The sequence below is a fragment of the Scyliorhinus canicula genome, chromosome 25 (genome assembly GCF_902713615.1).
Source record: "Scyliorhinus canicula chromosome 25, sScyCan1.1, whole genome shotgun sequence".
In the NCBI taxonomy this organism is placed as follows: Eukaryota; Metazoa; Chordata; class Chondrichthyes; order Carcharhiniformes; family Scyliorhinidae; genus Scyliorhinus; species Scyliorhinus canicula.
Genome location: NC_052170.1, coordinates 19,493,720 through 19,516,997, shown reverse-complemented (window position 1 = coordinate 19,516,997; position 23,278 = coordinate 19,493,720). Strand labels below are relative to the sequence as shown.

The 23,278-nt window shown below is 49.3% G+C and overlaps 1 protein-coding gene across 1 annotated transcript in view; it reads right to left on the bottom strand.

The window, feature by feature from the left end:
- The window catches only part of samd1b (sterile alpha motif domain containing 1b), a 66,064-nt gene that overhangs the window by 24,025 nt on the left and 18,761 nt on the right, over nucleotides 1-23,278 (bottom strand). Inside the window, exons 4-5 of the mRNA XM_038784693.1 lie at nucleotides 22,947-23,001; nucleotides 3,549-3,698 (exon numbers count right to left, since the gene is read on the bottom strand). Coding sequence (XP_038640621.1) covers nucleotides 3,549-3,698; nucleotides 22,947-23,001 — 205 coding nt within the window. The remainder of the gene's footprint in view (nucleotides 1-3,548; nucleotides 3,699-22,946; nucleotides 23,002-23,278) is intronic.

The following is a 23,278-nucleotide window of genomic DNA, read 5'->3' as shown; positions in this document are numbered from 1 at the left end:
CTGAGAATTTTTCATAGGCATCCCAACAGGCACATTAAGAATCAGTTCCAGGTTCATCCAAATAATTTCACTGCCAATTTCAGCATCCCCTCTGCACTGTAATGAAGTTTGAACCTAGAATTTTTTTGTTGATCATTCATGGGATATAAGAGCAGCACTTAATGCCCTGCCCTGTTTACAGAGTGGCTTGCAAGCTTGGTTCCGGGGGGCAGTTAAGAGCAATCACATTGCCGTGGTTCTGGAGTTAGATGTAGGCCAGATAAGGCAAGGGCGGCAGATTTTATTCCCTGAAGCACATTTAGGAATCAGAAGGGTTTTTATTCCAGATTCATGTGCAGTAATTTAAAAAAAAAAAAAAATTTTTTATTCTCCTCCTTTTTCACATTTTCCCCCAAATTTACACCCACCAACAATAAACAATAATCAGTAACAAATATGTCAATCCCCATATCAATAACAAACAATCCCATCCTCCCACCAAATCCCCAAACATTGGCCCGCATGTTCACACCAACAAATGACAAAAAGGAATCAGGAATCACCCAGAGCCACCATTAACACACACAGCCCCCCCTCCCCCCAACCCCCCCCCCCCCCCCCCACTAATGTTCGATGTTATCCAGTTCTTGAAAGTGCATAATGAATAATGGCCCTGAATTGTAGAACCCCTCCATCCTTCCCCTCAGTTCAAACTTAACCTTCTCAAGAGTCAAGAATTCCAACAAGTCCCCCCGCCACGCCAGGGCACAGGGTGGAGAGGCTGCTCTCCATCCCATCAGGATCTGCCTTCGGGCGATCAACGAGGCGAAGGCTACAACATCTGCCTCCGCGCCCGTTTCCAACCCCGGCTGGTCCGACACCCCGAATATGGCCTCCCGGGGGCCCGGGTCCAGTTTCACGTGCACCACTTTAGAAATTACCCTAAACACCTCCTTCCAGTAATCCTCTAGCTTTGGACAGAACCAAAACAGATGAACGTGATTAGCGGGGTCCGCCCCGCAACGGTCACACATATCTTCATTCAAAGAATCGGCTCATCCTCATATACCACCTTCAGCTGTATCAGCCCCAACCTCGCGCACGAGGTGGAGGCGTTCACTCTCCGGACCAGCTCACACCAGAACCCCTCCCCCATATCCTCTCCCAACTCTTCCTCCCACTTTGCTTTGATCCCTTACAGCGGTGCCTTCTCCTCTTCCAAAATAGCTCCGTAAACCACTGACACTACCCCTTCTCCAGTCCCCCTGTCGTCAGCACCTCCTCCAGCAATGTGGAGGCCAGCTCCACCAGGAAGCCCTGTATCTCCTTTCTGGCAAAATCTCGAACCTGCATGTATCTAAAAATTTCCCTCTGCTCCAGCCCATACTTCGCTTCCAGCTCCTTCAGTCCTGCAAACCGACCCCTAAGAAACAAATCCTTTAGTGTCTTAATACCCTTCTTCTCCCATTTCCCAAAATTTCCATCCCACCTCCCTGGCTCAAATCTATGGTTCCCCCGAATTGGTCTTTCCCTTGATCTGCCCCCAACCCGAAGTGTTGGCGAAACTGCCTCCACATTCTCAATGAAGCTATTATTACTGGACTCCCTGAGTATTTCCCCGGAGCTATCGGGAGCGGCGCTGTTGCTAGTGCTCTTAATCCCGACCCCCTGCACAAACTCTCCTCCATTCTGACCCACTGGGAATCAACCCCTCTGACCCAGCTCCGCACCTTCTCCACATTCGCCGCCCAGTAGTAATACATCAGATTTGGAAGACCCAAACCCCCTGCCTGCCTTCCCCCCTGTAGCAGCACCTTTCTAACTCTGGCCACCTTCCCTCCCCATATGAACGACGTTATCCTCCCCTCAATCTCTCTGAAATAAGCCTTTGGCAGGAAAATCGGTGCCATAATGACGTTCAATACCCTTCCAATGTTTGAAAAGAGCTGCTTCCCTCTCACAAACCCCGTCTGATCCTCACCTATCACCTTCAGGAGGCATTCCTCCAGCCTACCCGCCAGTACCTTTGCCAATACTTTTGCGCCCACATTCAGAAACGATATGGGCCTATAGACCCACACTCCGTCAGATCCTTATCTTTTTTTAGCAACAGAGAAATCGATGCCTGCCCCAAAGTTTGTGGCAACACCCCCTTCCCTATCACCTCTTCAAACATCCCCACCATCAGGGGTGCCAGCTTATCCTTGAATTTTCTATAATATTTCACCGGAAACCCATCCGGCCCTGCCACCTTCCCCGACTGCATCCTCCCAATCGCATCCTTTATCTCCTGCTCCACTATCGCTCCTTCTAATGTAGCCCTGTCCCCCTCCCCTAGCCTCGGGTACTCCAGCCCATCTAGGAATTCCTGCATCTCACGGTCTCGCCCAGGTGGCTCTGACCTGTACAACCTCTGATAAAATTCCTCAAGAACGTTGTTAATCAGATCCGGAGCCACCACCAACTTCCCTGTTGCTATCCCTCACCTGCACAATTTCCCTTGCCGCTGCTTCCCTCCGGAGCTGACCTGCTAACATACTTATCTCCATGTCCGTAAACTGCACTCCTTGCTCGTCTCAGTTGGCACACCGCCTTTCATGTGCAGTAAATTAATTGCATTTAAATTCCCCCTTCAAAACGGTGGGATATGAACTCACGTCTGCTAATCACTTGTCCAAATGCCTGGATTACTCGCTCTGTAACATAACCACTACGATACTGGACCCAAAGAGGAAGTGCTGGAAAATCTCAGCAGGCGTGGCAGCATCTGTAAGGAGAGAAAAGAGCTAACGTTTCGAGTCCAGGTTACCTTTGACAAAGGGTCATCTGGACTCGAAACGTTAGCTATTTTCCCTCCTTACAGATGCTGCCAGACCTGCTGAGATTTTCCAGCATTTTCTCTTTTGGTTTCAGAGTCCAGCATCCGCAGTGATTTGCTTTGATCCAATGACACTGGACCCCATTATGCTCTTCCTCGTGTTGCCGCTTACAGTAAAACAGTGGATAGGCTGTTTCATGGTGATGAACATTTACTTTGCAAAGCATAACGGACTATCCTATTACTAAGGGGAAACTAAGTATAATCTTAACATTCCTCTTTAGGGCCACCTATATCTGATGTTAATGAAGCGGCAGTGTGAAATAAACACAAAAGCATAATGTCACACCAAGATATCCAGCCACCCAGAGGTTAAAAGCAGGATCATGGTTATTCCTCAAGGCCAGCAACTGAGAATGTGCAGCTTCTGACTTCTAGGGGACAAATTAATTTCACTAAATGCTATCAATCTCAAAACTATATCATAGAAGAATGTAGAGCGTTTTTTCCTCTTCACAGATACTGCAGCCCCACTGTGCATTTGCAGTATTTCCTGAATTTATTTCCCACGTGTATAGTTTCTATTGTTTGTTTAGAAGCTCTGCATTAGGTCAAGGGAGTTGCCCATCATTGACTGTGACGCGCTGCTGGCTGCCAAAGATTCGCTGCGATCACTATCCAGAAAATAGAAGTCACAGATACACAGAAAAAGCTGCCGGCTTGTTTGTCGGGTGCGGAGTTTTAAACCTACCCAAGTCTCTGGGGCCAGGGCTCAACCCTGCTGCAGACTCTACGGCTTCAGGCTTTGGGCTCGGATTGGCTGCAGGGTTCTGGCCCAGCAGCATAGTGTCCAAGGGGCGGTCCGCGTTGTTGGGGCTGCAATCTTTGGACAGCGGCGTATCTGCACACAAAGAAAATACATCATCCATCAGCCAACATGAAATTCAGCTCACAGGAAGTGACCCGGGCCCCACTAGGCTGATGGCTATCGGGATCCTCCAGCCTGCTCCAAATTCCATATAACCATGGCCCGTCTGCTGCCTCAACTCCGCTTTCCTGCCAGCAACCCACATCCCATGATTTCCTGGGTGATTGAAAATCTAAAGACCCAGCCTCGGGTACCTTCCATGCCGGGACAAGAGCCACGCTCTGGGCTGGAAAACTGCAAAGGTTTAAAACCCACCGCCTGAAGAATGTCCGACCTAAATGATCAATTCCTGATGTTGAGGCTCTGTCCCTGTGTTCTTCGTTCTCCAGCCAGCAGGGAACAAGCTCTCAATGTCTACTCTGTCAAGCCCCTTCACAACCTTGGACGTTTGAATGAGATCACCTCTCATTCTTCTGAACTCTGGGGAGTAGAGGCCCTTTCCACTCAACCTCTCATCATCGGACAACCCTCTCTTCCCTGAAACGAATCGAGTGAGCCTTCACTGTACCATATGCAATTCAAGTATATTTTTTCTTCCATACGGAGGCCAAAACTGCACACGCTACTCCAGATGTGGTCTCACCAAAGATCTGCACAATTAAAGCAAGACTTCCTTACTCTTGTACTCCAATTCTCTTGCAACAAAGACCAATATGTCATTTGTCTAATTGATCGTTACACCTTGATGTTAACTTTCTTTGCACGAGCACTTTCAAGCCTCTCTGAATATCAACACGTAAAAGTTTCATGCCTTTAAATTGTATTCTAATTTTCTATAATATGTAGAATAACCTCACTGATGGTATAAACAGCAGAGGCCCATGTACTGATTCAGGTCTACAAGATTATGAGGGGCATGGATAGAGCGGATGGGCAGGCACTTTCCCAGGGTGGAGGGGTCAGTCACCACGGGGTTTAAGGTCCGTGGGGCAAAGTCTAGAGGTGATGTGTAAGGCAGGTTTTTTTTTACGCAGAGGGTGGTGAGTGCCTGGAACGTGCTGCCAGGGAAGGTTATGAAAGCAGATACATTAACGGCGTTCAAAAGGCATCTTGACAAACACATGGAAAGGATGGGTGTAGAGGGATACGGCACAAGGAAGTGCTGAGGGTTTTGGCCAAGGTTGGTATCATGACCAGTACAGGCTTGGAGGGCCAAATGGCCTGTTCCTGTGATGTACTGTTCTTTGTTCTTTTGTTCTTTGCTCTTTAATTACAGCCTGGCAACTTCAAAATGGCGCATTTATACCGACTGTCTGCTTCCCGGCTTTTAATCAATCCTCCACCTGGGTTAATCTATTACCCCCAACTCCATGAGCCCTTATCCTGCACATTAACCTTTGTGTGTGGTATCTTATCGAATGTCTTTTGGAAATCCAAGTATACTAAATCTACTGACTCCCCTTTATCTACCCTACTAGTCGTGTCCTTAAAAAAACTTTACCGAACATGGTCCCATAGCGAACGCATTTTGCTGCCTGTTTCCCGGCGCTCGCAGTGCAGAGAAATGCAATGTTATCGAACGGTACTCGGGTTAGATAGGGGACCTCAGCGGAGAATGCTCGGCCTCTGCATTGTGGCCATCAGGTCCTGGGGCTTTGGTGTTTTTTAGTCCCTGAAGTGCCTCCTTTTTGCTCTGCTCATATTGATATTGAATGCTCCTTGGTTGCTCTCTATTTGTGGTATGTAATTTCAGTCTTCAACTGTGAAGAGAGGCACAAAAATATTTATCCATTCCCCATGATAATTCTCCAGTCCTTGTCTCTAAGGAATCGTGTTTACTTTAGCTACTCTCCTCCTTTTTATGTAGTTGCAAAAGTTCTGACAATCTATTTTGATATTCCTGGCTAGTTTACTCTCCTTCTACCTTTTCTCCTTTTAATAACTTTGCTGGTTTCTAAAGCTCTCCGAATCTCCCAAGTCACCACTATTCTTTGCAACATTCTAAACCTCTTTTTAAAAAATCTAACAGAGAATGTATTTTTGTTAAACATCGAGAATCATTGCTTTAAGTGTTCCCAATGGGTGTTGTCTCCCACAATGCTTAGTCTGTTGCCAGCTGTCCGCTCAGACCCATGTTGCCTGTGCTTAAGTTTAAGATTCTTAATTGGGACATGTCATTCTCAAACCTAATTTGCATTTCAATTGTCTTATGATCACCCTTTCCTCAAGGGATCTTTTATTATGTTTTATTGCTTTTGTCTGATGACTTCACTTCACCAGTTCACCAACATGAAGTAACTAGTGCAGCATTGATCAGGCGCGAAACTGGAAATGTTAAAAAAATATATTACGCCCCCACCATGTTGCACAGAAACGAGCAGCAGAGGCGGGTAAGTTCGAAGCACAAGATAAAGGGTCAGGCGCAGAAGACAGATCACAGGAGAGGAAAAAGGAATACGGTATGGGTGTTTGCAGTTATATCTAACAATGCATCTTCAATACTGAAAATACATCAAAGGGAAGAAAGATTGTGAGATGGCAAATTATAAGAAAAAGAAAGAACTATTTTCACTTAAGCCTTTCGCGTGGCCCAAGGTATTGTGCAGCGGCTGAATCATAGAATTTACGGTGCAGAAAGGAGGCCACTCGGCCCATCGAGGCTTCACTGGCTCTTGGAAAGAGCACCCTCCCAAGCCCACACCTCCACCCTATCCCCATAACCCAGTAACCCCACCCAACACCAAGGGCAATTTTCGACACTAAGAGCAATTTAGCACATCTTTGGACCGTGGGAGGAAACCGGAGCACCCGGAGGAAAGCCACGCAGACACGGGGAGAACGTGCAGACTCCGCACAACAGTGACTCAAGCCGGGAATCGAACCTGGGACCCTGGAGCTGTGAAGCAATTGTGCTAACCACTATGCTACCGTACTGATGTACTTTTTGAAGTGTAGTCACTGTGGTGATGTATGAGAGGCAGCCAATTTGCCCACGAACAGCAATGAACAGATGAATCTATTTTTGTGATGTTGATTGTGGGATAAGTACTGTTCATGGCACAGAGGAGAGCTCTCTCGCTCCTCTTTGAAACAGTGTCACGGGATCTTTTCACATTCTCCACCCGAGGGGCAAGATGTGGCCTCGGTTTAACGTCTCGCCTGGAAACAAGCGTCGCCGATGGTACAACACTCGCCCATTCTGGACTGGAGTGGAAAGACGGGCTTATTGTTTGCCACGTTCTCTGCAGCCAGTCTCCAACCCACAACCGTCTTGACTTTGCAGCAACTTCGAAACCTGCGACCTCCGCCACCTAGAAGGACGAGGGCAGCAGACACGTGGGAACCCCACCACCTGCAGGTTCCCCTCCGAGCCGCTCACCACCCCGACTTGGAAATATATATTTTATTAAATTTAGAGTACATAATTCATTTTTTTCCAATCAAGGGGCAATTTAGCGTGGGTTGTGGTTTTTGGGTTGTGGGGGCGAAAGCCACGCAAACACAGGGAGAATGTGCCAACTTCACATGGATAGTGACCCAGAGCCGGGATCGAACCTGGGGCCTCGGCGTCGTGAGGCAGCAGTGCTAACCACCGCGCCACCCAATTAACTTGGAAATATAGCGGCCATTCCTTCACTGCCGCTGGATCAAAATCCTGGAACTCTCTCCCGTATTTATTGTCCACCCCTCAGAGGCTGGTTTAGCACAGTGGGTTAAATAGCTGGCTTGGAAAGCAGACCAAGGCCAGCAGTGCGGGTTCAATTCCCGTACCGGCCTCCCCGAACAGGGGCCGAAATGTGGCGACCAGGGGCTTTTCACAGTAACTTCATTTGAAGCCTACTTGTGACAATAAGCGATTTTCATTTAATTTCATTCCTAACAGCGCTGTGGTTGTACCTACACCACAATGACTGGAGCGGTTCAAGAAGACGGCTTCTCAAGGGCAGTTAGGATGGATAATAAATACCGGCCCAGCCAACGATGCCTACATCACATGGAAGAGAAAAGAAACTCGGAAGTGGGAGTGCTCCCTGAGCTGTGGATGACACAAGAGGTAGAGAGCAAAAGACAGACAAAGTGATCCAAAGATTAGAAAGAAGTACTAAAATAAAATCCAGGATTAAAGCATCAAGAAAACCATTGTTCCTGATTCTCAATGCGAACATATTTCAGATTTTGCTCTCCAATGTTACCAACCACAGTTCAAGTGCAACTATAATGTTCAATCTGCAAACAATGACATTGTGCGCTCTGAACCCTCAGGCCCCGGGCATTCACTCGTTGTTAGTTTTTAAGATTTCTCGCATGCCGGGTTGTCCTGGTGCATTTGGGGGGGGGGCGCGCGAAGAGGACTGCCTCAGTTTTCAATTGATTGGTTTTTGTTTCACTGCACATGGGGCACAATTGGCGAGGTTTATATTTATTGCACACCCTTAAGTGCCCTCCAGAAGGTGGCGGCGATAACCGAGTGGCTTGCTCGGTCATTTCGGAGGGCAGTAAACAGTCCAGCACATTGCTGCGGGCGCGGAGTCACATGGGAGGCCAGACCAGTTTAGGACGGCCAATTCCATTGTATACCAAAAGATAGATAACTGATTGACAAGGGGGTGAAATAGAAATAGAACATAGTACAGTACAGCACAGAACAGGCCCTTCGGCCCTCGATGCTGTGCCGAGCATTGTCCGAAACCAAGATCAAGCTTTCCCATTCCCTGTCATTCTGGTGTGCTCCATGTGCCTATTCAATAACCGCTTGAAAGTTCCTAAAGTGTCCGACTCCACTATCACAGCAGGTAGTCCATTCCACACCCTAACCGCTCTCTGAGTAAAGAACCTACCTCGGATATCCCTCCTATATCTCCCACCCTGAATCTTATAGTTATGCCCCCTTGTAGCAGCTACATCCACCCGAGGAAATAGTCTCTGAACGTCCACTCTATCTATCCCCCTCATCATCTTACACACCTCTATTAAGTCGCCTCTCATCCTCCTCCGCTCAGGTTATCGAGGTTGGTTGAGCCATGATCTTATTGAATGGAACAGCCTCGAGGGGCCGAGTGGCCTCCTCCTGCTCCTAATTCGTATGTCCGTACGGACAATCCCCTTCGATATCAAGTTTCTCAGTTCAAATGATTGCAACTACTAAATAAATTGTGGATCTCACGAGGGTAAAATGCTTGGTCCCTAATGGTCGAGGGCGAGGGGGATGATAAGGTTGTGAAGAGTGCGGAGTGCCAAGGTTGTGAGGTGATCTTCCGAAACCCTCTTTATTGCCGGACGGATGTCCTCCGGCCAGAGCATTGGTGGGGCGAGGTTTCAAAGTACTGTCAGGTTCTGGGTCTTTGCAGCTGGATTCTCTGCTGGCAGGATGCTCCGTTGTGCCGGCAACTCACTCACGCCTGCGGATTTCCTGACCGCGTGGGACTGTGCAAAGCTGGCGGGATGGAGAATCCTGCCCCATGTTTCACCTGGACGCAGTGCCCCTTGTTAGGGTTGGGACACTTCAGCACCAGTCCGCTATTCCCTCCCCCTCAGACAGGCATCCAGATCCTTGGATCCTTTGGTGTTGAAGCAATACAGCTTCCGACAAAACTGCGCCTTTGGGACCCAGCGAATTCTGGAAATGTTTACTGAAGCACCTGTCGCAATTAACTCCCGCGTCCCCAAGACTAGTAGGAATGGCTTTTCCAGGCCTGTTTCACACGTTTGCTTTCTTTAGAAATGATTGTCTCAACAAGGACTCTTTTTGCTAGGGGTCAGCGCGGGATTGGCTGAACGCTGTTGGATTTGAAAGGCCAGATAGCTCCACGTCCCAGAGTGTCACCCAGCAAGCCGCAGACCCACTTCATATTGGGATATAGCACACAGGGATAACACTTCACGATTCCTTAAATAGCACAACCTCGGAACAGATTTAAAATGGAATTTAAATCCAGACAATGGCACAATTACCCCTTTCCAATAAAAAAAGTAGGCAAAATTATTTGGTGGGAAGGACAAGAAGAACAGATCACAATTTAACTGTTCAGAATTGGAACAGAAATACGACATAAGTGGAACGTTGCCCATGCATTGAGGATTCGATGTTGCGGGTCAGATTGCAGAAAACTGGCTGTGATGTCAAACCCCGGGAATACCCTGGTGCTGAACGAAGGTGTGTAATATGACAGCCTCCGAAGCCTCGTGAAAAAAAACAGGGACTGACTTACAAGCTGGGCATTAAAGCGAACCGCTGGTGTGGGTGGGTAGAACATAGAACAGTACAGCACAGAACAGGCCCTTCGGCCCTCGATGTTGTGCCAAGCAATTATCACCCTACTCAAGTCAACATATCCACCCTATACCAGTAACCCAACAACCCCAATCCAATTAGCCTTATATTTTTTAGGACACTATGGGCAATTTAGCATAGCCAATCCACCTAACCTGCACATCTTTGGACTGTGGGAGGAAACCGGAGCACCCGGAGGAAACCCACGCACACACGTGGAGGACGTGCAGACTCCGCACAGACAGCGACCCAGCCGGGAATTGAACCTGGGACCCTGGAGCTGTGAAGCATTTATGCTAACCACCATGCTACCGTGCTGCCGATTGCCAATCTGGGTTATGCACTTGTCCCAGGAGCAAATCCACAACCTTCTGCCTCAGCAATGAGCGTGCTACCCACTGAGGCAAGGCAGGCTGGTCAATATTCGTACTTCGACTGAAATCAGCCCATCTGGTCTTGATCACATTGCCTGTTCGGGGTGGGGGAGGGGGAGCTTGCTGTGCGCAAATTGGCTGCCAGGCCCGCTGTACTTTCAGAGAACTTTGTTGGCTCTGGTACAAGCTGAGATAGTCCACAGTGCCGGATAAATGCAAGTACATAGGGGGGAATGAGCTCAAGTGATAGAGCACTCGCTTAGCACGTGAGGGGTTATTGGGATCGATGCCAACATTCTCCACTTTGCAAGGTGGCCCGGTGGTTAGCACTTCTGCCTCACAGCGCCGGGGACGCTGGTTCAATTCCGACCTCTGGTGACTCTGTGGAGTTTGTACGCCCTCCCCGTGCCTGCGTGGGTTTCCTCCGGGTGCTCAGGTTTCCTCCCACAGTCCAAAGATGTGCGGGTTAGGTGGATTGGCCATGCTAAATTGCCCGTAGTGTCCTAAAAAGTAAGGTTAAGGGGGGGTTGTTTGGGTTACGGGTATAGGGTGGATACGTGGGTTTGAGTAGGGTGGTCATTGCTCGGCACAACATCGAGGGCCGAAGGGCCTGTTCTGTGCTGTACTGTTCTATGGTTGCATCTAGGGTGATCTTTCGGAGGGTCGTTGCAGACCCGATGAGCCAAATTCAGACCCGATGAGCCAAATTCTCCCCCATAGTGATTTTCTTTCCCTCTTCATTCTTTCACCGAATGGGAGTGTCAGTGGCCAAGACAGAGAGGCTGCCCATCCCTAATTGACCTCAAACTGGAATATTTCAGAGGGCAGTTAAGGGTGAACCCCATTTTCGGTGGGTCTGTAGGGCAAAGCGGGTAAGGGCGGAAAATTTCCTTCCCAATCGGACGTCCGTGAACCAGATGGGTTTTTACAACAATGGATGATGGTTGCCGCGGTGACCCTCGCTGAGGCTAGTTTGACCATCGTCATCCCCTAGCCAAACAATAGCCACACGACCCTCTGAACTCCAATGTAGCCCCGCCCATTGACACGCCCCCCCCCACCCCCCACCCCCCACCGCCCGCGCTCGGCCGCCCCTCCGATTGGCTGGCGGGGCTATCACTCAACCGGGCCCTCACCCAATCAGGCGCCGCGCTGGCCGCCGGGGCGGGGGGGGGGGGGGGCAACGCGCACCGCGACAAGGCCGGCCGGGGATGGCTGGCGGCCGCCCGGCCGGCGCCTTTTCCGCTTTACCTGAGTGGCGCCGAGCAACCCCTCCGGCGGGAGGAGCCGCCCGTCCGCCCCCCCGCTATCCGGCGCGCTCTGCGGCGGGCCCCATTTGCGCGGGTGCGTCACGACGCACGCACGCGACGGGAACGTGCGGCGACGCAGACTGAGCGCGCGCCGTCCCTCCCTCACCGCCCCCTGGAGGAAGGGGGAAGGTACCGCAGCCTCACCCAGAGGGGGCCAGCAAGATCCCAAAGCCTGGTAGCCAAAGAGAGGCCTTTTCCAGAATTCTGGTCACCACCATTGGAATTATAGATGTTATAATAATGAATTATTATAAAGGGATGGGGATATTGCGAGTGGGTAATGCGTGGAGGTAGATCAGCCATAATCTGGCCAAATGGTGCAGCAGGCACGAGGGGCTGAGCGGCCTCCTTCCGCTCCTAATTCCTACCTTTCACGGAATCCAGGCTCCTTCTGCAGACAACACAAAGCCAAACAATGACTCTGAAGATTATATTTCTTTCCTTCCGGACCGCAAGAGGATATTTCGCTCCAAATAGGAAACTTCCTCATCCCCAGCCCAATTTAAAGGCCCCGCCATCGTCGAGGAGGCTTTCACGCAATTTGGGTGCCCGCTTATCACAGCTACCTTGGTCCGAGCTTGGCCGCACTATGGAATTGAGACTAGGCGCCATGCTGTATGAGTGGTAAAGGTCCTGCCCGCACTATTGATGAAGAAAATGTTCCAGGGTTCAGGAACATCAAGATACATTCAAGTTCAAGAAGATGGGTGACTGCGATGTGATGTCCCAATGCAAAGGATGAGCTTAACCATCCAGGTGACAGGTTCCAGCACTGCTGATTCACAACGCCAGGGACCCAGGTTCGATTCCGACCTTGGGTGACTGTGCGGCGTTTGGATGTTCTCCCCGTGTGTGCGTGGGTTTCCTCCGGGTACTTCGGGTTCCTCCCATAGTCCAAAGATGTGCAGGTTAGGTGGATTGGCCATGATCAATTACCCCTTACCGTCCAAAACGTTGGGTGGGATTATGGGGACAGTGTGGGGGAGTGGCCTAGGTATGTGCTCAAAGTCATTAATATATTATCAGGAAGAGCAGGGGTCCTAACACCGACCCTGGGGAATTCCATTATAAATCTTCCTCCAGTCTGAATAACATCCATTGGCCACAAAACTGTCACTCAGCTAATTTCATATCCTTGTTGCTACTGTACCTTTTATTCCTTCAGCTCTGTAGTTGCTGGATTAAACTGACTGGCCGGCAGCCGCTGATGACCAAGGAATCTTGCAATCCCTCCAATGCAGAAGGAGGCCATTCAGCCCATCGAGCCTGAAAGAGCACCCTCTCTAGGCCCACTCCCTCGCCCTATCCTGCACACCCTTATTCCAATCTTTATTATTGCCACAAGTAGGCTTACGTTAACACTGCAACAAAGTTACTGTGAAAATCCCCTAGTCGCCACACTCCGGCGCCTGTTCGGGCACACTGGGGGTGAATTCAGAATGTCCAATTATCCTAACAAGCACGTCTTTGGGCACTTGTGGGAGGAAACCAACTAAGGGGAAATTTTTCATGGCCAATCCAACTAACCCGCACATCTTTGGACTGCGGGAGGTAACCGGAGCACCCGGAGGAAACCCACGCAGACACGGGGAGAACGTGCAGACTCCACACAGTCACCCAAGGTCGGAATTGAACCCCACTGCGAGGCGGGAGTGCTAACCACCGTGCCGCCCTGTAATATGCCCAAGATGTTAGAGATGGCATTCTCCTCCCCCTCCAGGTACTGTACCCTGAGTAGGCATTGGCGACATGGGAGTCCACTGGCAAAAAACGGCAGTGGTTTGCCGTTGCCTTCCGCAGTATGGCTAATCAGGGAGCTCTGCCGGTCTTACTGCCTGCTGTCAGGCGTATTGGAGGGGTGTACAGCCTGTTCGGCATATTCCGTGGCCGTCAAGTCCTGAAGTGAGACTGGATCCCAGAGTTACTGGCCCAGAGGTAGGGATGCTAACCCACTGCATCACTCAACCTTGAAATGGAGCCATCAACCTTGAATGGAAATCAAGAGGCATGACATACTTAACTAACATTTGAAATGCACCTTTGTCTAAGAGCTGGATGCCACTTAAGCAAAATGACCATTTACTTAAGTAATCAAAAAATGCTTTGAAAATTTAGGACTGGTGGGAACCAGGCATCCCTGTGGTAGGGTGGGGAATTATTCATATTCGTTGGGAGTCGAGGATTAGCGGGTATAGTTTCAAATGAAACCATTCATAAATGAAACTGGGAAACAATTCTACACACAAAGGATGGACGGAAATTTGGAACTCTCTTTCTGCGAGTGGAAATTGATACGTGATCAATTGCAAATTTGAATTTGGAGATTTACCCCAGTATGTGGAGCAAAAGCAGGTATTTGGAATTAACTCACAGACCAGCCACTGAATAGCCGAGTTGGCGCAAAGGGTTAAGTAGTCACCTCCTGTTCTTAAGATGTTATCCATAGAATCCTGCAGTGCAGAAAGGAGGCCATTCAGCCCATCGAGTCCGCACCGGCCCTCTGAAAGTTCAACCTACCTAGGCCCACTCCCCCAGCCTGTCCCGTAACCCCACCGAACCTGTACATCTCTGGACATTAAGGGTCAATTTTAGCACGGCCAATCCACCTAATCTACACGTCTTTGGACTGCGGGAAGAAACCGGAGCACCCGGAGGAAACCCACGCAGACACGGGGAGAACGTGCAGACTCCGCACATTCACCCAAGGCCGGAATCAAACCTCGGGTCCCTTGCGCTGTGAGGCAGCAGTGCTAACCGCCGTGCCACCATTCTGGTTTTGGGGACGAACCGTGGCTCCGTTGGCAGCTCTCTCACCTCTTCATCACAACGCTCGATTCAAGTTCAAGGGCATGAACCCAAGGCCGACACCCCAGGGCAGAGCTGAGGGAGCGCGACACTGTTGGGAGCGCGATGCTGTTGGGAGCGCGGCGCTGTTGGGAGCGCGGCGCTGTTGGGAGCACGGCGCTGTTGGGAGTGCTCAACCACTAAACCAAGGCCCCTTTCTTTTCGGGTCGATGTAAAAGATCCCACACCAATACTTCGAAGATGGGCAGGGGAGGGTCAATATGTATGCCTCAAACAACATGACAAAAACCGATTATCTGGTCATTACACAGATACAGAGAAGATAGGAGCAGGTGGAGGCCTTTTGGCCCTTCGAACCTCCTCCGCCATTCACCACGATCATGGCTGATCATCCAACTCAATAGCCTAATCCTGCTTTCTCCCCATAGCCTTTGATCCCATTCTCCCCAAGTGCTATATCCAGCCGCCTCTTGAATATATTTGTTTTAGGATCAACTACTTCCTGTGGTAACAATTCTACAGGCTCACCATTCTGTGTGAAGAAATGTCTCTTTATCTCTGTCTGAAATGGTTTACCCTGAATCCTCAGACTGTGACCCCTGGTTCTGGACACCACTATCATTGGTAACATCTTCCCTGCATCTACCCTGTCTGGTCCTGTTAGAATTTTATAAGTCTCTATGAGATCCCCCCTCATTCTTCTGAACTCCAGCGAGAACAATCCCAACCTAGTCAATATCTCCTCATATGACAGTCCCGCCATCCCTGGAATCAGTCTGGTAAACCTTTGCTGCCCTCCCTCGAGAGCAAGAACATCCTTCCTCAGAGAAGGAGACCAAAACTGCACACAATACTCCAGGTGTGGCCTCACCAAGGCCCTGTATAATTGCAGCAACACATCCCTGCTTCTGTACTCGAAACCTCTCGCAATGAAGGCCAACATACCATTAGCCGCCTTTACCGCCTGCTGCACCTGCTTACCTTCAGCGACTGGTGTACGGGGACACCCAGGTCCCGCTGCACACTCCCCTCTCCCAATTTACAACCATTCAGGTAGTAATCTGCCTCCTGTTTTTCCTTCCAAAGTGAATAACCTCACACTTATCCAAATTATACTGCATCTGCCATTGGTTTGCCCACTCACCCAACCTTGTTGTAGGGTCCCTGCATCCTTGTCACAATTCACCTTCCCACCCAATTTGGTATCATCTGTAAACTTTGAGATGTTACATTTTGTTCCCTCATCCAAATCATTAATATATATTGTGAATAGCTGGGGTCCCAGCACTGATCCCTGTGGTAACTCACTGGTTACCAATTTGAAAAGGACCCATTAATCCCTATTCTTTGTTTCCTCTCTGCCAACCAGTTTTCTATCCACCTCAATACACTTCCCCCAATCCCATGCGCTTTAATTTTGCACAATAATCTCTTATGCGGGACTTTGTGAAACGCCTTCTCAAAGTCCAAATATACCACATCGATTGGCTTCCCCTTCATAAATCCATGCTGTCTCTGACTCATTCTGCCATTGCTTTCTAAATGTTCCGCTATAAAGTCCCTGATAATGGATTCAAGCATTTTCCCTCCTACCGATGTTAGACTTACTGGTCTATAATTCCCTTTTTTCCCTCTACCTCCCTTTTTGAATATTGGAATGACGTGAGCTACCCTCCAATCTGCAGGGACAGTTCCAGAGTCCATAAAATCCCAGAAGATGACCACCAATGTGTCCACTATTTCCAGAGCCACCTCCTTAAGCACTCTGGGATGCAGATTCTCAGGCCCGGGGGATTTATCCGCCTTCAATCCCACCAGTCTTCCCAGCACCATTTCTTTACTAATGTTGATCTCCCTCAGTTCCGCCCTCTCACTAAACCTTTCATTCTCCAACACTTCTGGTATCTGATTTGTGTCCTCTTTTATGAAGAGACAGAACCAAAGTATGTATTCAACACAACCAAAGTTTGTATTCAATTGCTCAGCCATTTCTTTGTCCCTTATTATGCATTCCCCTGTTTCTGTCTGCAGGGAGTCCTACATTTGTCTTTACCAATCTCTTTCTCTTCACGTATTACGTATTAGGGGCCTCACGGTAGCATGGTGGTTAGCATCAATGCTTCACAGCTCCAGGGTCCCAGGTTCGATTCCCGGCTGGGTCACTGTCTGTGTGGAGTCTGCACGTCCTCCTCCTGTGTGCGTGGGTTTCCTCCGGGTGCTCCGGTTTCCTCCCACAGTCCAAAGATGTGTGGGTTAGGTGGATTGGCCATGCTAAATTGCCCGTAGTGTCCTAATAAAAAAGTAAGGTTAAGGGGGGGGTTGTTGGGTTACGGGTATAGGGTGGATACGTGGGTTTGAGTAGGGTGATCATGGCTCGGCACAACATTGAGGGCCGAAGGGCCTGTTCTGTGCTGTACTGTTCTATGTTCTATGTATCTATAGAAACTCTTAGTGTCAGTATTTATGTTAGAGATGACATCCTCCTCTTCCTCCTCCAGGTACTGTTTTTTTTACAGCCAATGCAGTGTGGTCACTGCTGGCAGCCAATTTGTGCACATCAAGCTCCGACAAACCCTTTCTAGCGGAACAATGTTTCAATGTTTAGTGAGAAAGGATATTAGCTCTGACAATGTGGAATCAGTATGGGCAGAGTTGAGAAATACCAAGGGACAAAACATGAGTGGGTGTCATATATAGACCCCCAAACTGCACTGGTGAGGTTGGGAATGGCATTAAACAAGAAATTAGAGATGCATGTAATCAGGGAATATCGGTGATCATGGGTGATTTTAATCTGCACATAGATTGGGCAAACCAAATTAGCCACAATGCCGTAGAGGAGGAATTCCTGGAGTGTATACGGGATGGTTTTCCTGACCAATATGTGGAGGAACCAACTAGAGAGCAGGCCATCTGAGACTGGGTACTGTGTAGTGAGAAGGGAATCATTGGCAACCTGGCTGTACGAGACCCCTTGGGGATGAGTGACCATAACATAATAGAATTATTTATCAAGGTGGAGAGTGAAGTAGTTGATTCGGAGACCAGGGCGCTGAATCTTAATAAAGGGAACTATAAGGACATGAGGTGTGAGCTGGCCGTGATTGGGGAGAGTTACTTAAAGGGATGACAGTGGATAGACAATGGCAAACATTCAAGGAATGCATGGAGGAACTACAGCAACTGTTTATTCCTGTCTGGCACAAAAGCAAAATGGGTAAGAGGGCCAATCCATGGCTTACAAAGGAAATTAGAAATAGTATCCGATACAAGGAAGAAGCATACAGATTGGCCAAGAAAAATAATAGGTCTGAGGATTGGGAAGAGTTTGGAGTTCAGCAAAGAAGGACAAAGGGATTGATGAAGATGGGGAAAGTACAGTATGAAAGGAAGCTTGCAGGGAACATAAAGACTGACACAAAGAGTTCTATAAAAACGTGAAGAGAAAGAGATTGGTAAAGAGAAATGTAGGACTCCCTACAGACAGAAACAGGGGAATGCATAATAAGGGACAAAGAAATGGCTGAGCAATTGAATACATACTTTGGTTCTGGAAATAGTGGATGCTTTGATGGTCATCGTCCAGGATTCTGTAGACTCTGGAACAGTCCCTACAGATTGGAGGGTAGCTCACATCACTCCAATATTCAAAAAGGGAGGTAGAGAGAAAGCAGGGAATTATAGACCAGTAAGTCTAACATCGGTAGTAGGGAAAATTCTTGAATCCATTATTGAGGACTTTATTGCAGAACATTTAGAAAGCAGTGGCAGGATCAGTCAGTGTCAGCAAGGATTTTTGAAGGGGAATGATGCTTGATAAATTTGTTGCATTCTTTGAAGACGTAACCAGTACAGTTGAGAAGGGGGAGCCAGTCAGTCAATGTGATTTATTTGGACTTTCAGAAGGTGTTTGACAAAGTCCCACATAAGAGATTATTATGAACATAGAACATTGAACATACAGTGCAGAAGGAGGCCATTCAGCCCATTGAGTCTGCACCGACCCACTTAAGCCCTCACTTCCACCCTATCCCCATAACCCAATAACCCCTCCTAACCTTTTTGGTCACTAAGGGCAATTTAGCATGGCCAATCCACCTAACCTGCACGTCTTTGGACTGTGGGAGGAAACCGGAACGCCCAGAGAAAACCCACGCACACACGGGGAGAACGTGCAGACTGCGCACAGACAGTGACCCAGCGGGGAATGGAACCTGGGACCCTGGCGCTGTGAAGCCACAGTGGTATCCCCTTGTGCTACCGTGCTGCCCCAAAGCAATTGCCCCATTATGCAAGATTGAAGCCAATGGGATTGGGGGAAGTGTATCGAGGTGGATAGAAAACTGGTTGGCAGAGAGGAAACAAAGAGTAGGGATTAATGGGTCCTATTCAAATTGGCAGGCAGTAACCAGTGGGGTTACCACAGGGATTGGTGCTGGAACCCCAGCTATTCACAATATATATATATATTTGTAAAAAAAATTTTGAGTATCTAATTTTTTTCCCCCCAATTAAGAAGCAATTTAGCGTGGCCAATCCACCTACCCTGCACATCTTTTTGGGTTGTGGGGGCGAAAGCTACGCAGACACGGGGAGAATGTGCAAACTCCACACGGACAGTGCCGGGATCGAACCCGGGATCTCGGCGCCGTGAGGCAGCAGTGCTAACCACTGCGCCACCGTGCCGTCCTATTCACAATATATATTAATGATTTGGATGAGGGAATAAAAACATCTCAAAGTTTGCAGATGATACCAAGTTGGGTGGGAGGGTGAACTGTGACGAGGTTGCAGGGATCCGACAACAAGATCTGGACAGGTTGGGCGAATGGGCAAACCAATGGTAGATGGCGTATAATATGGATAAGTGTGAGGTTATTTATTTTGGAAGCAAAAACAGAAAGGCAGATTACTACCTGAATGGTTGTAAATTGGGAGAGGGGAGTGTGCAGCGGGACCTGGGTGTCCTTGTGCACCAGTCGCTGAAGGTAAGCAGGTGCAGCAGGCGGTAAAGAAGGTTAATGGTATGTTGGCCTTCATTGCGAGAGGTTTCGAGTATAGAAGCAGGGATGTGTTGCTGCAATTATACAGGGCCTTGGTGAGGCCACACCTGGAGTATTGTGCGCAGTTTTGGTCTCCTTCTCTGAGGAAGGATGTTCTTGCTCTCGAGGGAGTGCAGCGAAGGTTTACCAGACTGATTCCAGGGATGGCGGGACTGTCCTATGAGGAGAGGTTGACTGGGTTAGGATTGTTCTTGCTGGAGTTCAGAAGAATGAGGGGGGAGCTTACAGAGACTTATAAAATTCTAACAGGACGAGACAGGGTAGATGCAGGGAAGATGTTACCAATGATGGGTGTGTCCAGAACCAGGGGTCACAGTCTGAGGATTCAAGGTGAACCATTTCAGACAGAGATAAGGAGACATTTCTTCACCCACAGAGTGGTGAGCCTGTGGAATTCATTACCACAGGAAGTAGTTGATACTAAAACATTGAATATATTGAAGAGGCGGCTGGATATAGCACTTGGGGAGAATGGGATCAAAGGCTATGGGGAGAAAGCAGGATTAGGCTATTGAGTTGGATGATCAGCCATGATCGTGATGAACGGCGGAGCAGGCTCGAAGGGCCAAAAGGCCTCCTCCTGCTCCGATCTTCTATGTATCTATTTATGTATAAACTGTTGCTGGTCAATCAAATGTCTTTTTTTCCCCCTTTTTGATCATTCCTTTGCCAACAGGACTGAAATGAGCTGAATTCAAACTGGCATCGAGTGCTGCTTATTGACAATCGGTTTCCCCACCCCATTGCCAATTAGTGCCGAGCTAATCCTCAAGGACAGTTAAGGATGTCCTTGCCACATCCAATGGATGAATAGGAAAAGAAGTATTGAATGAAGCCAAGGATGCCTTGTGGCACCCTAGCTCCGAGGTTTATTGTGGCGGTCTTAATGCTGGAGCTGGCTTGACCCTAACCGATGGTACACCTTTAAGGGGGACCTTCCTCTACCTTCAGGCACAGGCGACCATGGCGGTCCATTGGATTGGCGCACCATTATGCTTGGCAAAGCAAAATGGCGGCCTGCCCTCCCCTTCTGCAATATGGCTGACCAGGAAACCCTTGCTCTCAATACCCGCCCCTCAGGCATGTGGGAAGGATTGTAGGATAATCGACCGGTTCGGCCACGTTACGAAGGCACCTTTCCATGGCTGTCAGGTCCTGAACCCGGAGCGTCTGGCCCAGAGCTAGGGGCGATAGCCACTGAGCCACACGACCTTTCGTAAGAATGAAGACCATTCATAAATCAGAGCGAGGCCTTCTGGAGCAAGGTCTTATTGGCAGGGAATGGTGAGAACCTGAAATTGGCAGGGAGTAACTGAAATGAAATGAAAATGGCTTATTGTCACGAGTAGGCCTCAATGAAGTTACTGTGAAAAGCCCCTAGTCGCCACATTCCGGCGCCTGCCCGGGGAGGCTGGTACGGGAATCGAACCGTGCTGCTGGCCTGCTTTAAAAGCCAGCGATTTAGCCCGGTGAGCTAAACCAGCCCCAACTGGAGGCGACTAGAGCGTGATCGGGAACTTGAAATGTAGAATCGGCCATGGCTGGTGCCCACATGTCGGGTCCACTCATCCTGTTTTCAAGCAGATACTTCAGTGCCCACTGGCAGTTTTTCCCACGCGTTCCAGGTCTGTTGAAAAGGCACCCAAGGCACGTGAGAGGATGAGGCGATGGGCCACCGTCAAACCCAGCGCAATCCCTGCAGCAGAAAATAATCCTGCAGCCGCACCTGCGAGTTCCTCTCCCGGGTGGCACATCATCCCGACCCGGGAATATATCGGCCGCTCCTTCCCCGTCGCTGGGTCAAAATCCCGGAACTCCCTCCCTAACAGCACGGTGGGTGTACCTACACCGCACGGACTGCGGCAGTTCAGGGTGGCGGCTCACCACCACCTTCTCAAGGGATGGGCAATGCCAGCGACACCCACGTCCTCAGAACGAATAAAAAAAATGTCCTCAGCACTTTGGGTCGAATGGACTTTGGGACGGGGAAGGAAATCTGCCGTCCTTACCAGGCCTGGCCTACATGTGACTCCAGACCCTTGGAAGTGTGGTTGACCCTTGAACTGCCCTCTGAAATGGCCCAACAAACCCCACTCAGATCAAGGGCAGTTAAGGGTGCTGATCTTGCCAGCGACACCCACATCCAAATTCTGTGGAAATTGATAAGAATAGTCTTGTTCAAGTGGCAGCTGAACAAGTCGTCATGGTTACGCGTTGCCTCAGCAACTGTGATCAGATTTAATACATCAGTGAGCAAAGTACATCACTGTGTGAAGATCAACTATTCCAGAATGGTACGAAGTTGATGGCCTGGGTATATTAATATTGGGACATCTCTGGTTTCAGCAGATTAGTCTATACCAAAGGCATGGGTCAATGGCCCTCCCTTCACAAATACATCCCATGGAATATTTTTTTTTTAAACTTGAGGTGTTGCAAATGGGAACTTAGGATTTTAAAAATCTTTCATGGAGTTGATAATTGCCCTTGAGAAGGTGGTGGTGAGACGCCTACTTGACCCGCAGCAGTCCGTGAGATGTAGGTACACCCACAGTGCTGTTAGGAAGGGAGTTCCAGGATTTTCAACCAGGGACAGTGCAGTAACGGCCGATATATTTCCACGTCAGGGTGGTGGGTGACTTCGAGGGGAACCTCCAGGTGGTGGGATAGATCCCATCTATCTCTTATCCTTGGCGTGGGTAGAGATTGCAGGTCCGTACAGTGCTGTCGAAGGAGCCTTGGTGAGTTCCTGCAGTGCATCTTGGCGATGGTGCACACGGCCGCCACTGTGCGTCGGTGGTGGAGGGAGTGAATGTGGAAGGTGAGGAATGGAGGAATGGGGTGCTAATCAAGTGGGCTGCTTTGTCCTGAATGGAGTTGTGCTTCTTGTTGGTGCGCTCATCCAGGCAAGTGGACGACATTCCATCACAGTCTTTACTTGCGCCTTCTAGACGGTGGACATGCTTTGGGGAGTCAGGGAATGAGTTCATTGCCACAGAATCCCCACCCTCTAACTTGCTCTTGTAGCCACAGTATTAACATGGCTGGTCCAGTTCAGTGTCTGGTCAATGCTAACCCCCAGGATGTTGATGATGGGGCAGATTCCATTGAACGTCAAGGAGAGATGGTTAGGCTCTCTCTTGTTGTTGATGTGGCACTTGTGTGGCACAAAATGCTATTTCCCACTTATCAGCCCAAGCCTGAATGTTGTCCTGGTCTTGTTGCATATGGGCGTGGAGCGCTGCAGTATCTGCGAGTGGTACTGAATATTGTCCCATCGTCAGTAAACACCCCAATTTGGTCGGGGGGGGGGGGGGGGGGGGAGGGGGGGGGGGGTGGGGGGGGGGGGGGGGGGGGGGAGGTGGTCTGTGGAGCTTCATCTCAACCAGGGCAAAACAAAAGGTCCAAGTGTTTCACGAGGGGACAGGTAATGGGTGACGGGGCTAAACATTCCTTACCTTCAGTAACGTCGGCTTCTGGTTGTTGGTAAGCCAAGGATTCTTCGTGGGGTTTCTGAAAAGGAGAAATCAGTGTGTCAACTTGGTTCTGTCACTCCTCCATCCCTTCACCCACCCACCCAGACGCTCTGTCTACAGATTGGAACACCCTCTCACAAGGCCTGAAGAAATAAGCAAGGTCACCAGTTTGAAAAAGTAGAAGATGGCAGCAGGGATTATCAGGGAGGGAACCACCAGGTTTCAGAGGAAGGAACCGATCTCGTGTTCGGGGAGGAAGTTACCAGTACCCACACCTGTCACCGCAACCCTCCCTATCTCGTTCTGGTGCCCCC